The sequence below is a fragment of the Phragmites australis genome, chromosome 7 (genome assembly GCF_958298935.1).
Source record: "Phragmites australis chromosome 7, lpPhrAust1.1, whole genome shotgun sequence".
NCBI classification, from domain to species: domain Eukaryota; kingdom Viridiplantae; phylum Streptophyta; class Magnoliopsida; order Poales; family Poaceae; genus Phragmites; species Phragmites australis.
Window position 1 is genome coordinate 38,008,143 of NC_084927.1, and position 13,385 is coordinate 38,021,527.

Genomic DNA, 13,385 nt, shown 5'->3' on the forward strand with positions numbered 1-13,385 from the left:
TTGAAGAAACATTCCCTTCTTTGTTCTCATTTCCTTCTTGATTCCCTTCCCTGTTCTCATTCACTTTATTTCCTCTCATCTCCAACAGTTTCCCTACGAAGGGAATCATGAAGGGAAAGGAGAGAGAATCCCGTCTTGAAGGGAATGACTCTGGGAATCCCGTCGTGAAGGGAATCGTGAAGGGAAACCGTTGGGAGCGCTGAAGTGAACGGGAATCCTTTCACAACGGGAATCTGACCGTGAAGGGAATCTCTTGAGCTTGGTCTAAGGACATTCACGAAATAGGTGATCAATGGTCTCTAGGTTACGTATACACAGAAGGTACAAATATGAATTTGGCCAACCTCAACGCAGTAGATGGTACGCCGTGTAGACGCGGGGCGCTGGATGAAGAGTCAGACAGAAAAAAATTATTCACAGGGGCACCCACATTTCCCAAATGAGCGGAGCAAAATCAACTGAGGTGCTTCCATCAAACTTGTGGTAATCTTGACAATCCGTCGTCTCACGCAAGACTTCCTGTACGTTCTGAAATTGAAGAACCGGCACCTTCTTCTTATACCTGTGTCGCTCATGAGTTTTTAATCTTGCACAGCTGCAATTTAAACCCATGTTGTGGTCCAATTCTTGTGTGTTAGTTTTCAATCCAAATGGATTCCGGCAGGCACTCGCTCAATCAAAATGTGCATGCTCGAGATCTAATACGCCTCATACCGTATGACACGGCTTCATGGAAGATGTCAGTAAGAGGCCGCCTCACAACCACGAAAACGTATTCTCGAGCCAAGCTGGGCCCACCATGGCAGACGGCCTTGGAACAGAGGCCCACTTCCTGGCACGGCCCTCCTCACGGCAATCCAGTCTCACGTGGGACGGCGCCTCCTCCCTCGCCCTCCCACGACGCCTCCCTCCCTCCCTCCTTGCGCGCGACGACTCCACACGCGAAGCGAGGCGTCGCGCATCTAGATCCGCGCCGCCAAGCTGACTATTGGAACCCACGCCTTCTTCGCTCCGCGGTGTCATCATTACACGAACGTCGCGAGGAGCGCTGCTCCGTCTTCTTCTGCTCGTACTCGTTGGGGAGGCGGGAGCGGGAGGGCAACGTAGGCAATGGCGGCGGCGAGGAGGGATGCGGGAGTCCTCGCGCTCTTCGACGTCGACGGCACCCTCACAGCGCCGCGCAAGGTGCCGCGACTTGCCTTGTCCTCCGTTTCTGTTTCCAGTCACGCACTCTTGTGCGGATCTAATCTTATAATCTTGTTCCTCTTCCTCTTCTTCTTTCATTGGGCAGGTGGTGACGCCGGAGATGCTGGAGTTCATGAAGCAGCTGCGCGAGGTGATAAATTGAGATCTCTCCACCTCTTCCGGCTGCTGCTGTTCATGGTACGCGATAGAATTACGATGTTGTTTTGATTTTGGGAGCAGCATGTGACTGTCGGCGTGGTGGGCGGATCCGATCTGGTGAAGATTACTGAGCAGCTCGGCAAATCAGGTCTGGAACCTGCAAACTCAAGTTCTTCAAACGACGTTGCATCGGTTGTGAACCCTGCAAGGTTTTGAGTAATTGGTTTGATATTTCCTTTGCAGTTATTACTGATTACGATTACTGCTTCTCTGAAAATGGCCTGGTTGCGCACAAGAACGGCCAACTAATCGGAACTCAAGTAGGTCTCTAGGTGCCTTATGTATACTGTCGGAACATATGTGCATTGGTCAATATCTGAAAACTCATTTTGAGATCATCAAGAATTTAGTTTCCACTAAATATTAGTAGAGACTCTTCGTTTCCTTTGTTGAATGCCTGAATGAGCTAACACTGACCAGGCAAAGCAAAATTAAGTCACTGATTGCCTGGTTGTCTACTAAAATTATAGATTTCTATAGGCTCTTTGTATATGCTGGAACCTAATGTTTTCCACTCTGCAGAGTTTGAAATCATTTCTTGGAGAAGACAAGCTGAAGGTGAGCCTATGTGTAGTGTATTCACACGTTCCTGCACTGCTTCCATTGATTGAATTTTGGGCCTTACTAAAGATGATATATGTTCTTTCCAGGAATTCATTAACTTCACTCTTCATTACATTGCTGACTTGGATATTCCAATTAAAAGGTCAGTGAAGAACTCAGTTAAATAATTCTGATTTGCACTATCTTGTTAGTCCTTACTGACCACTACTGATTGTTTTCTCAGGGGTACGTTCATAGAATTCCGAAGTGGAATGATTAATGTATCTCCTATAGGGAGAAACTGTAGTCAAGAAGAACGTGATGAATTTGAGAAGTACGATAAGGTATAATCATCAACTAAAAGTTAGTTTTTCTAGTCGGAGGGGGGAGGTACCATTCAAATACATGAGATTGAAACGAGTGATTTCTTGCAGGTGCATAACATTCGGCCTAAAATGGTGTCAGTGCTTCGTGAAAAGTTTGCACACTTGAATTTGACATTTTCTATTGGAGGGCAGATTAGTTTTGACGTGAGTCTCCTAGACTTGTACACGTTTTGTGGAAATAATTGGATTCATGTTATTTACTACTGCCACACTGAAATTTCAGGTATTTCCCCACGGCTGGGACAAAACTTATTGCTTGAGATATCTTGAGGAATTTCAAGAAATCCATTTCTTTGGGGATAAGACTTACAAGGTGATATATCTGCTTTATTGGTGTTTTAATCTATTAAAGTATTTACTTTGTTTGTGTGGATAAGTAGTTTCTTCTTCGGACCCCCAAAATCATTCGTTTCGGTATATGTGTTCTTTTGCAAGCCACTGGTACATGTTTTTAAGTTATTGTTTCATTTTCTGTCTGGTGGGCACCAGCTTAATTATAACATGGCCAATGTTTGGTAATTTGTCTGACTAGTTCTTCTTTTCCATTGAACAGGGTGGCAATGATCACGAGATTTTTGAATCTGACAGAACAATTGGTCATACAGGTATGCTGATTGTATGGCAAAAGCAAATATTCTTATTCTTATGGATTCGCAATATCACCTGACAAAAGTGGACATAGTTTAAGGGGATTTTTTTAGTGCTTCTTAGTAAATAAAAAGAAATAGGAAAAATGGAACATCAGTACAAAATCACATGTCAGCAGGCTATTCACCTTGGATGTGAATAAGCTTAGCAATACTCTCTCTCTCTCTCTCTCTCTCTCTCTCTCTCTGCGTCAAGAAATCTTAACAATACTCAAAGCATACAAGATGCGACTAGCACAAAATGATTAGTTACTGGTCACTTGCTATTTGGCCTAGTGAATAGTGATTGTTGATACCTGTGCTTCTGGGCACTTTTTCATATTATTGACATGTGACATATGAAATTTTGGCCACAGAGCTTAATGTTGCTGAATGCTGATGGAAATTATACCTTTGTCATCGTTTTTTAAAGGATATACCTTTGTCGTCGTTATAGTAGTTTCACCACAATTGACATTCGCTCACCGTTGCTGTCATTACCATGCTGATTGGATCATTTTTATTTGCAGTTACCAGTCCCGATGACACAGCACAGCAATGCAGATCTCTCTTCATGTCGAAGTGATCTCCAGCCTATTTCGCCATTTATTTTACTTTAAATTTACCGTGTGTCCTAATTTAAAATAACGGCCTATAGATCTTTCATTGTATTAATTTTCGTTCTACATTTTTCATAACGGTTACATGCCATCATTTTGCTTCCAAGTTCAAACGGATTGTACTGCTCCATATTTACGAATTTCAGCTTGTATGTATACATCTGTATTTATATTTTTATAAAATGAACGAGTTAATAAAACGGTTACCGTGCAAATTGGATCATGTTCCTTCTTTAAATTTACTTTCAATCTTCCTGCTCACAAATCAAGGGAATAACTTCACCGTTAATCACAGACAGGGATTTTTGCGGGCCATGGTGGCCCTCCTCTCGTCAACGAGATGCCCTGTATGAGTGCGCCGTTGTCACGGCGTGGCAGCCGCCCTCGGCACATTCGCCGGCCTTTCCCTCTGCCGCGGGCTCCCAGGAGAGAATTGAGACTTCCCCTGCCCGCATTGTCTTTCGGGAGGATCGAATCGAGCTGACGTGGCGTGGCTGATTCTGCAGTCTGGCAGTCCGTCTCAAATATCACCCTCATCATTCCTAGATTAGCAGCTTCCCTAACCGCATGGAGGACTTCGGTTTCAGGTCCCTTAAGATAAGTTGCGATATTAAAGCTTCTTATTAGCTGAGAATGTGACTGTGGTTGTTGAATTATAGTTGTTAGTTTTTATAATAATTTTTTAGTTTCTCAGTATACTTAAAAGCTAGAAAAGTCGGTTAGAATCTAGTCACAACCGTTACTTCAATAAGCCAAAAACTATTAAAAGCTAAGATTAGAAGTCAGCTGTTTAAATAGTCTTTAACATTTTTCAGGAAAAAGTTAAAAATTAACATCCCTCCGACGGCAGAGCTCATAGGCATCGCGGGGCAGATGACCACGTACGAGTGGGGGCACGGAAACTCGGCTCCATTACATGCAGCCTTCGGACGAAATGCCTGACCCGATCAACCGTCAGCTGAGAGCACCCTCATGGAACGATCGACGTTTACAGAGACAGAAGATGGATGGCGTTGTCGTGTTGAGCTCAGTTGTCAGTCAGAGATACATCTTTGGTAGGTGTCTTTGCCTGTGTGTTCCTAAATAATGCACAAAGAAATGTTTCCCGTAAATTAATCGTTCCTGACGAGCATGGGACATGATTACACATGAAGCTTGGTTGGTGCACTCGATTGGTGAATTTTTATTCTGATGATGGTTGCAAGATACTCCAACAAACGAAGCTTGACTTGGTGTCCTTGCAGTTTTGGCCGTTGCTAGCTGCTGCTTGCTATTGTGAGTAGAAAATAGAACACGTAGAGAGTAGATAAAAATGAAATCATGTATTCATTAATAAGAAGTGTTTATAATATATAGGAAGTGATCAGATGGGAATTGCACCAGCTGGGAAGTCAATCACTCCGACAGGTACCTTTCTAAGGATTAACTGCCTAATACAGTTATAAATCTAATTACATGATAATTGAGCATATTTATTTACAACATTTCCCCTAATAAATTATCCCTAATTTGTAAACATCTCGTTGAAAACTCCTCCAAACCCTATGAAAAAATATAAGGAGAAAATAATATGCTGATATGTCATTAAACTCATTTAAAAACCAATGTGAAAATTTAAGAAAAAAATCATATGACATATATTGTTTACTGCTTCATTAGAGCTCATATGAGAAACCTAAATAGGAAAAACTTATTTTGGTGAGCATAGAGAATAATAATTATGATATATGGATCGTATTAAAATCTCCGAAAAACCTTTTGAGAAAATAGGAGTAATAATAGTGATATGCTGTTAAAACTCCTTTAAATCCAGTGAAAAACAAGGAGAAAAGAATACAACATATATTAATTATTGTCTCTTTGTAAACTCATATGAGAAAATCTTTTAAAAAAATCCATAAGCGAGTTTAGAGAACAATAAATATGCCTTTTATACCTCTTTTAAAAACCCCGAAAGGATAAAATAAGAGATATGGCATATGATCTTGTGTAGATATTGCATCATTAAAAACCCTATATGAGAAATCATAAAGAAAAAAGTACAATATAATATGAACGGATTATTAATCAGGAATGAACTCCTCTGAAACTTGCAAATCTTGTAATCGCCGTATATAAAATTCATGAATTTTTGAATGTGAAAGTTGATAAGGACTTAGTAAATTAATTAGCAAAGTTATCACATGATTTAGTTTGCAAGATTTCTATCTCTTCATTATGAGGATAGAATATTTAGAGACAGTATGTTTGATTATATTGCTCTTTATGTAACCTGTTTGTATTTAAGTAATACATACAAAATTATCTTTATAGATAATAGTTGGTGATTTAATGGAACCAATATCATATGATATTTGTATGCGGTTTATCATTCTACGAAGCTATACATATGTATGTGATGTTACAGAATGATAGGTGAAAGTAGCTACTGGAATATGTTTTGATGGTTTCTATGAAGGCTATATCACCATGAAATGAGTCTGTGATCTGGTATTTATGAGGATATGTTATATAGCTAGTATATGTATATCCCACTATAGTGATATCTTGATTTTCTGATAAAAAAATTTAGATCTTTGGTGTCATAAAGATATATGTGGATATTCTCTTTGGCTCCCGCCTAATAGTGTTATAGGACCTGCGCTATTTAAGCTAGCAAGTTATCTGAAAATGTAATATCAGGTCTATTACAATTTGCAAGATACACGAGTGCTTTGATCACATTAAGATATAGAACTTTGGGTTCAATATCTTTTTATCGTCAACCCAATATATGAACTGACTATAAGTGTTTTGATGTATATGATTGCCCAATATCATTTGGATATTGGTGGACTGATGGATAAATATTCCTGAAGAAATATGCTCAAGTTGCTAATGGAGGTAGAGCTAGGGAGTTTTTCCCTATATATATGCATGGACCCTTACCTCATTGGACACACGTATAACATAGACTGCTAATTGAGAGTAGCCTTAAAATTAGAAACACTCTCATTACATGAGTCCATATAAGAGTTAAGCTTTTGCCTCTTTCTCTCTCAGTTGTGCTGCCGTTGTAGTTTATTCTATCCCGGCGTCGCCGTGGACCAGCAAACGGGAAAGTAGGTCTCCGAAACTCTCACTCTTGAGATTTTGCACCGGAAGAGTGCGAATAAGGTTTTTAGAAAGCGCTTCACGTGACTGCCAAGTTCTTCACCACGTTTTATCTTCCTAGTTGCTTGGACGCTGCTCGCTGTCATTGTCAACAAATTCGATACGTCATCAGCAGAATCAATCGTGCCGTCAATACAGTGCAACAAGCATCTTCAGTAAACTCCACAACGCAGGACTACTACGTAAAAACCATATTACTTGTACTTTATTTCCTACGATTCCTAATTTTGAGTATAGTAGATCTAATCATATTTTACGTTTTTTACACATATTTAGATTATACTTTGATGATATCATCATATCAGTTTACTCATGAATTAGTTATAGATTAAATTAAATTTAAATGTACCTTATTTTCTAACACCAACACAATTGGATTGGACTATTGGTCAACTGGTGCCATGTTTGTGACCGTGTGAGCTGTCACACCAAACACATTATTTTTACTAAGTTAGTCTAGCCATGTTCATACTAGCTGTGCACTGCATGATTATTCTCGTGCTACTCGCAATCGCTTGCCATTTCACCATTAGTTCCTTTTAGAAAGTTGACAATTTCCTCTCTATATGACTTCAAAAGAATTCTCGATGGCACGAAAACACGGCCCATATATTTACTCAACTTCTTTAGCTCGCTTCAAATGGCTGTAGAATCATACTATGTACCTATTTGATGCCATTTAGATATGTATGAGATGCACTTGATAGAAATGAGCAATGCATATCTACAATTGTGCCAAATGAGAGGAGCAGCTACTTATGAGACACACTCTGCGCATGCTACTCATCTACTAATGTGTAGGGTACACTTACTAAAAGTGCTATGTGTGTGGTGCATTTAGACTGTGTCCAACGGTTTTCCTTCAGGGGCTAAAATCCTTTCACGACGGGATTTTTGTTCCCTTCAGCGCTCCAACGGATTCCCTTCGCGGTTCCCGTCGCGAAGGGATTCCCAGGGTCATTCCCTCCCGCACGGGATTCTCTCTTATTTCCCTTCGCGATTCCTTTCGAAGGGAAGCTGTTGAAGATGAGAGGAAATAAAAGGAATAAAAATGAGGAAGGGAATCAGAAAGAGAACGAAATGAAGGGAATATTGTTAGGAACAGTCTTACTAGAAATGAGCACTTCATATCAACAGATTGCAAATGTTATTATTTACTTGATGACATTTACTAGTGAGTGAGATACCTATTAGAAATTAACAATCCATATCTACATTGAAAATGATACATAGAAGATCCAATTTCCTTTTACTTGAAAGTGAATTTGTGAGTTGTGGTAACTTTAGACAAAAATCAATTAGTCACCAAGAAATCAACAAAGATGTCACGTTTTCAGACATATCTATCCCAAGCTATTTTCGTTAAATGATTCCTGTTCGGATTAATGTGAAAATCGTTCTCAGACATATCTATCCTAAGCTATTTTCGTTTTAAAAAAAAACCTAAGCTATGCCAGTCCATTTTTCATATCGGAATATCAGATCACTAGGTTTATTTATGTATGCTAATAAAAAATGTTTATTTATGTTGGTTACACTCTAGAAAAGTAGTTACGCAATTCAATAGTTGAGAGACAGAGAATCAGAGAGAGACCCATCTGTACAAGCGGAGATATCCAGTATCCTTTCTAGTGTAAGACGTGAGCACCCGTTTACTAATAGATTTTTAAAGGGGGTCAAAGTGAAAAAACACCATACATTCTTTTCTGAGGTCACCCCTTCTTTTCTTGGAAATTTGAAGTGCAAAATGTTAACTCTACAGGAGCACCAGTCCATAATTTTAAAACTTTGCTCGTGCTCGTCCCCATCCCCATTCGCACATGGCCACCGGCGGCGGCGAGAGCGAGATGGCCGCGGTTGACAGCGACGTCGGCGCCGGGGAGGAAAACCCGAGCGCTTCAAGGAGTGCCAGCCGCAGGTTCTTCGTGGCGCTGCACGTGGGCGCCGGCTTTCACGCACCGGCGAACGAGAAGGCGTACCGCCGAGCCATGAAGCGCGCTTGCCTTGCCGCCGCGGCCGTCCTTCGCGAGGTCCGATCCTTGAATCCTAACCCCTTCACGCTCCACTCTCCAGTCTCCCCCTCCTCTTGTTTATTGTCATGGTTTGGCATGGCGTGCGGCTTGGATTTTAGCCGGTGATTGGGATTGTGGAATAGATAGGGACATAGGGTTTAATGGGAATACACTGACCCTTTTTGTTTAGAGGGACTTGGTGTATTATGAACATGACATAATTGAGTCAACCATGACTTATTTGTTCTCAGTCCTATAAATACCGGGATTTATAGGTGTCTGATTTTATCTCTGTAGCTTTACATTTATGCTGGACCGTTGAAGTTTGCATTATGTGCACTGTGATAGTGTGATGTGATATTCTGATCATGTGGAAATGCACCCTTCAGAGGCATCCTTGTAGGTTTGCAGTAGTGGATTCCTAATGTTTTGTATATTTGCAGGGCAGTGGCACAAGCCTTGATGCGGTTGCAGCTGCCATTGGAGTGTTGGAGGTGCGTATTGCTACATTTATGACTTAGTGTGGTTGTACAGTTGAGCGCCTATATGTGATTAATCCTGTTAAAATTCGGAGCAAGATATAGAGTATTGCTATATTCCCGTGATATGTGTTGTTTATTTCCAATTTCCAAGTTTTTTGGCTTATCTTCGCATATTGTAGTTTAGCTACATTAAAGGTTTACTGGTATATTCAGACTACTTATTCTAAGCAAAAGGTGTCTGAATCTGCTTATTCTCATCTCTGACTTACTAGGATGATCCCATCACAAATGCTGGTCGTGGTTCAAATTTGACTGAGAGTGGTCATGTGGAATGCGATGCAAGTATCATGGATGGAAATACTGGTTCTTTTGGAGCTGTTGGAGCTATTCAAGGTATTTGTAATAATTTAGAACATGGAGGTCGATAAATAAGTATGACACGAACATTAGTGCTTAAGGCTAACATGTTTGTTCTGTGAACTTTGACCCCAGCTCTGACCATACTTTATGTTTCTTGTAGATCAGGTGTAAAGAATCCAATCCAAGTTGCTTTGCACTTGGCAAAGGAACAAGTGATAGGATCGTCGTTGCTTGGTCGGATACCCCCCATGTAAGCATAAAAGTCAAGCATCTTCTCCACCTTTTGCCTTCTCAGAATTAATTTATTTTCAGTAAATATTTGCCCATCTGTTATGTTCACTTGTGTCACTCAAATGATTGGATAGTGCCATGTTCTTCAGAGTTGCATGAATTTCATATCATCTTTAAATATGTAATGTTTGTAATGCAAACAATTGCTTTTATCCATTGAACCTTTTTCATACAAAGTTCCCTTTACAATTTCATCTCATGCTGTATACTGATCAATGGGCAATGCATCATTGCCACTCTTTCTTCATATTCCATGGATGCCAATCTATACTGCACTCATGTGTGTTGAATTTATTTGTTTGCTTCTAACTTTTCACCCATCTTAGCTCTATTTTTTTAATAGCTGAATCATTCCTTGTTTTAGGTTTTTGGTTGGTGAAGGAGCACATCAATGGGCAAAATCTAAAGGAATGGATATGCTTGGATCTACACCGGAGGCTAATAGTGTGAGTCCCTTCTCATTTTGTGTTGTCTAATCCAATTGTGCATCCCTAATTGGCTGGAACATTTACGTTCTCAAACAGTGGTTGGTGACTGAGAATGCAAGATCACAGTGGGTGAAATACACATCATTGCTTGCTAATATCAAGGAATTATTGAAGCATGGCACTGCTTCCGGTTCAGAACATGACTCAGTACAGTTGGAAGCACCAGGTTCCGTCCATGTTAACTTGCTATTGGTTTTATTCCAGTTGTACTTTAAAGTTTTCTTGATGAGTACCTTGTGTAAGTTCAAGTATCTTGAACTTGTATATTTAACTTTGTTACCTTAGCATAATGATATTGAATGACTGTCTGGTAGTTTGAGACTGAGAGCATGCCCCTATATTATACTTCTGTTTTGTTGATGCCAAATGCTATTTTACTAGGTATTTTCTTGCATTCATTATCCATGATTTACAGTTCGCCTCCAGCAATAGTCAATAAGTTTCACTTGAAATATGATTTTGTTGAGGATCTAGTCGTAGCACAACTGCTATTCAATTTATTCTTGTGAAGGTGCTACAGTCATGCACCAGACTGGTTCTACTGCTTTTCACTAGGTCTATTAAGAGATTTTATGCTGCATATGTAATTGTCAACTTTGCAATGAACAGTTGAACACAATATCCAACAGATGTCTACACAACAAACCATCTCATGTTGTGTAGCTGAAGGATCATAGAGGCAAGTGTAGTGATTGGTTTGACTTTAGTTCAGACATGTGTTAAATCATCCCTAGAATGCTATACACTACTTTCATTTGGACTTGATCGCTTTCGATGATATTTATTTCAATTCTCAAATGTTCAGTTATACTGCTCAGATTCTTAGGAATGTGGCACTACTGGTACATCCTTGCACTTGTTTTGTGCATTGGTACCAATGGTGGTGTTTGGACTATATATTCAGCACTATAAAGTCTTTATGCTCCACCAGTCCACCTCACCTCTGCCCATTTCATTATAGGCACTGCAGCCGAGAATATTGTTGATGTAAAGAAGAAATTCACACAGTCATTCATGATAGACAATGAAGACTGCGTAATGGATACTGTTGGCGTTATTTGTGTAGATAGCTACGGAAATGTAGCATCAGGTGCATCTAGTGGTGGCATTGCGCTGAAGGTCTGTTGGCCTTTTTTCTCATCAGTTACTTGTCCAAAGTTTACCTCTAATAGGACGCTTAAAATGGTTGTTCCTTGAAAGTTCTTTTCATTTTAATTTATTTTGTATTATTTTGGATAAGTGAGCGTGGTTTCTCAGTCAACTTTATGTTACTCTGCCAGTTGCATATAATTCTCATTGTCCCACAGGCATTAAGAAAAGCACATTGATGTCTTAGCAGGTAGATGGCCGGGTTGGGTTGGCCGCTATGTATGGCTCTGGGTGCTGGGCTTCATCCAAAGGTCCCTTTGGCACACCATTCAATGTTGCTTGTTGTACAACTGGAGCTGGAGAACACTTGATTAGAGGATTTGCTGCCCGTGAATGTTGCATCTCATCGTCATTGTATGTTCATTTCTTTGAACTTTTATATATATAATTTTGCTTTTTTACATCTGTTCAATATGCCAGTAGGACTAAAGAACTATCTTAGTTGTCAGCATCATATGTTATTTTGTGACTAAGTCTGAATACATATATTGTCAGGTCACAGTCCGGCCCTGCTTCTGCCTGTACTAAAGTTCTCCGCTCTGTGGTTCAAAGCAGTAGCGAGATGTCACATGATACAGGCGCTGGGTTGTTGCTAGTTCAGGCAGATGTTCTAAAGGTGATTATTTGCAATCCAATCTCCTTCATTTTTTGGATGAGTAACCCCTCCGCTGTGAGTTCCATGTATGTTTGGCAGGGAGGGGATTTGTCTATACTGGAAGCCGCTGAGCTTGTTGCTGCCTACTCTTCCCCATCATTTGGTGTTGGTTATTTCGGAAGCAACATGAATAATCCAAAGGTAGTTTACACTCTGGGAAAAATGTTATCATTTGACTATTTGGATCAGTGGTTCCATGCGGCAAATCTTGATATATTTTGTAGGTTTCGATGCTTAGAAGATCAGAAGGAGCATCCTATGCGGACAACCATTTTGCTACTCGTATCAAGTTTGGTACAAAATCATCTGAACAATGAGAACGCGTTGGTTTCTGTCGGTGCCTTTGCACTTGCAGCGTTGGTAATCTCATTGGTTTCGTTTCCATTCCTTTTTCTTTTCTTTCCTCCTCTTTTTTTATCTAAAAGGCATTTCCGTTCTGTTAACAGTTAAACAAATCATTGTACGCAACTTTCAATTTTCGTTGTAATCACTTTATTTCGGAAGCACACGGAACAGAACATTAAGAACCTGTGCTCCGAGCTGGTGATTTCTCGGAACCAGGCCAAATTCTCGTCGTTTGTCGTTCCTTTCCTTGTTCCGGTGGAACAAGGTTTTTGTATGCGAGGATTTTCCTCTGATCGTTAGAGTGAGCACGTCAACAGGTTGAACGTTTGAGCAGGTACAGCAATCCATACTCCTGTCTACCGTACCGACAAGCGGCCACCACTACCGAGCAACAGAAGACCATGCGCCAGACTCGGCTAGATTTATGAGGAATTAGTAGACCGGTGTTGCCAACAATTAAGGTTGCAGCTCTGTAGGTTCACAGACGCTTACAGGCATTATAAGCACCCATCATATACGGTGACCTGCGAGTCTACAGCAGAAATAGAAGAATCTTGTGCTTCACCTTGTGCGGGGCCTCGGTGAATGAAGGTTGAGCGCGATTAGCAGTCGCTGGTGAAGTGATCAGGGAGCAACAACTTCCGGAATATGGGAGTAATATACTATTGTTGGATTTTACTGTATACTTATGATCACTGGATATAAAATCAAACGCTTGAAAAGAATGTGGTGATGGCACTCTCATATATTATTGTTTGGGCTGAGATTTTGCACCTGACACTTGTGATTAAAAAGCCTTGCAGAAGAACAGGATTTTTAACATCATCCAATGTCATATGGAGGGCAATTTTTGCAACATACCACATGCAAG

General features: G+C 40.3%; 2 protein-coding genes across 5 annotated transcripts; both read left to right on the forward strand.

The window, feature by feature from the left end:
- The first annotated feature begins 879 nt into the window (after window positions 1–879).
- LOC133925280 (phosphomannomutase) lies at window positions 880–3,794 on the forward strand. Its single transcript, XM_062371190.1, has 11 exons — window positions 880–1,185; window positions 1,292–1,336; window positions 1,426–1,492; window positions 1,588–1,664; window positions 1,927–1,962; window positions 2,055–2,110; window positions 2,192–2,291; window positions 2,382–2,477; window positions 2,557–2,646; window positions 2,887–2,938; window positions 3,490–3,794. Exons 1-11 carry the CDS (start codon window positions 1,111–1,113, stop codon window positions 3,543–3,545), a joined length of 750 nt encoding a protein of 249 aa, XP_062227174.1. The 5' UTR covers window positions 880–1,110; the 3' UTR covers window positions 3,546–3,794.
- A 4,700-nt stretch (window positions 3,795–8,494) lies between these two features.
- Window positions 8,495–12,672, forward strand: LOC133925283 (putative threonine aspartase). Of its 4 annotated transcripts, none has more exons than XM_062371193.1 (11): window positions 8,495–8,762; window positions 9,188–9,238; window positions 9,499–9,619; window positions 9,752–9,836; window positions 10,242–10,323; window positions 10,402–10,531; window positions 11,327–11,484; window positions 11,705–11,868; window positions 12,010–12,310; window positions 12,394–12,529; window positions 12,616–12,672. In XM_062371193.1, exons 1-10 carry the CDS (start codon window positions 8,553–8,555, stop codon window positions 12,484–12,486), a joined length of 1,395 nt encoding a protein of 464 aa, XP_062227177.1. In that variant the 5' UTR covers window positions 8,495–8,552; the 3' UTR covers window positions 12,487–12,529; window positions 12,616–12,672. The 4 variants fall into 4 exon arrangements, with proteins under 4 accessions (XP_062227177.1, XP_062227178.1, XP_062227176.1 ...); XM_062371194.1 differs by having other exon boundaries at window positions 12,010–12,130; window positions 12,209–12,310; window positions 12,394–12,672; XM_062371192.1 differs by having other exon boundaries at window positions 12,394–12,672.
- Window positions 12,673–13,385: the final 713 nt, after the last annotated feature.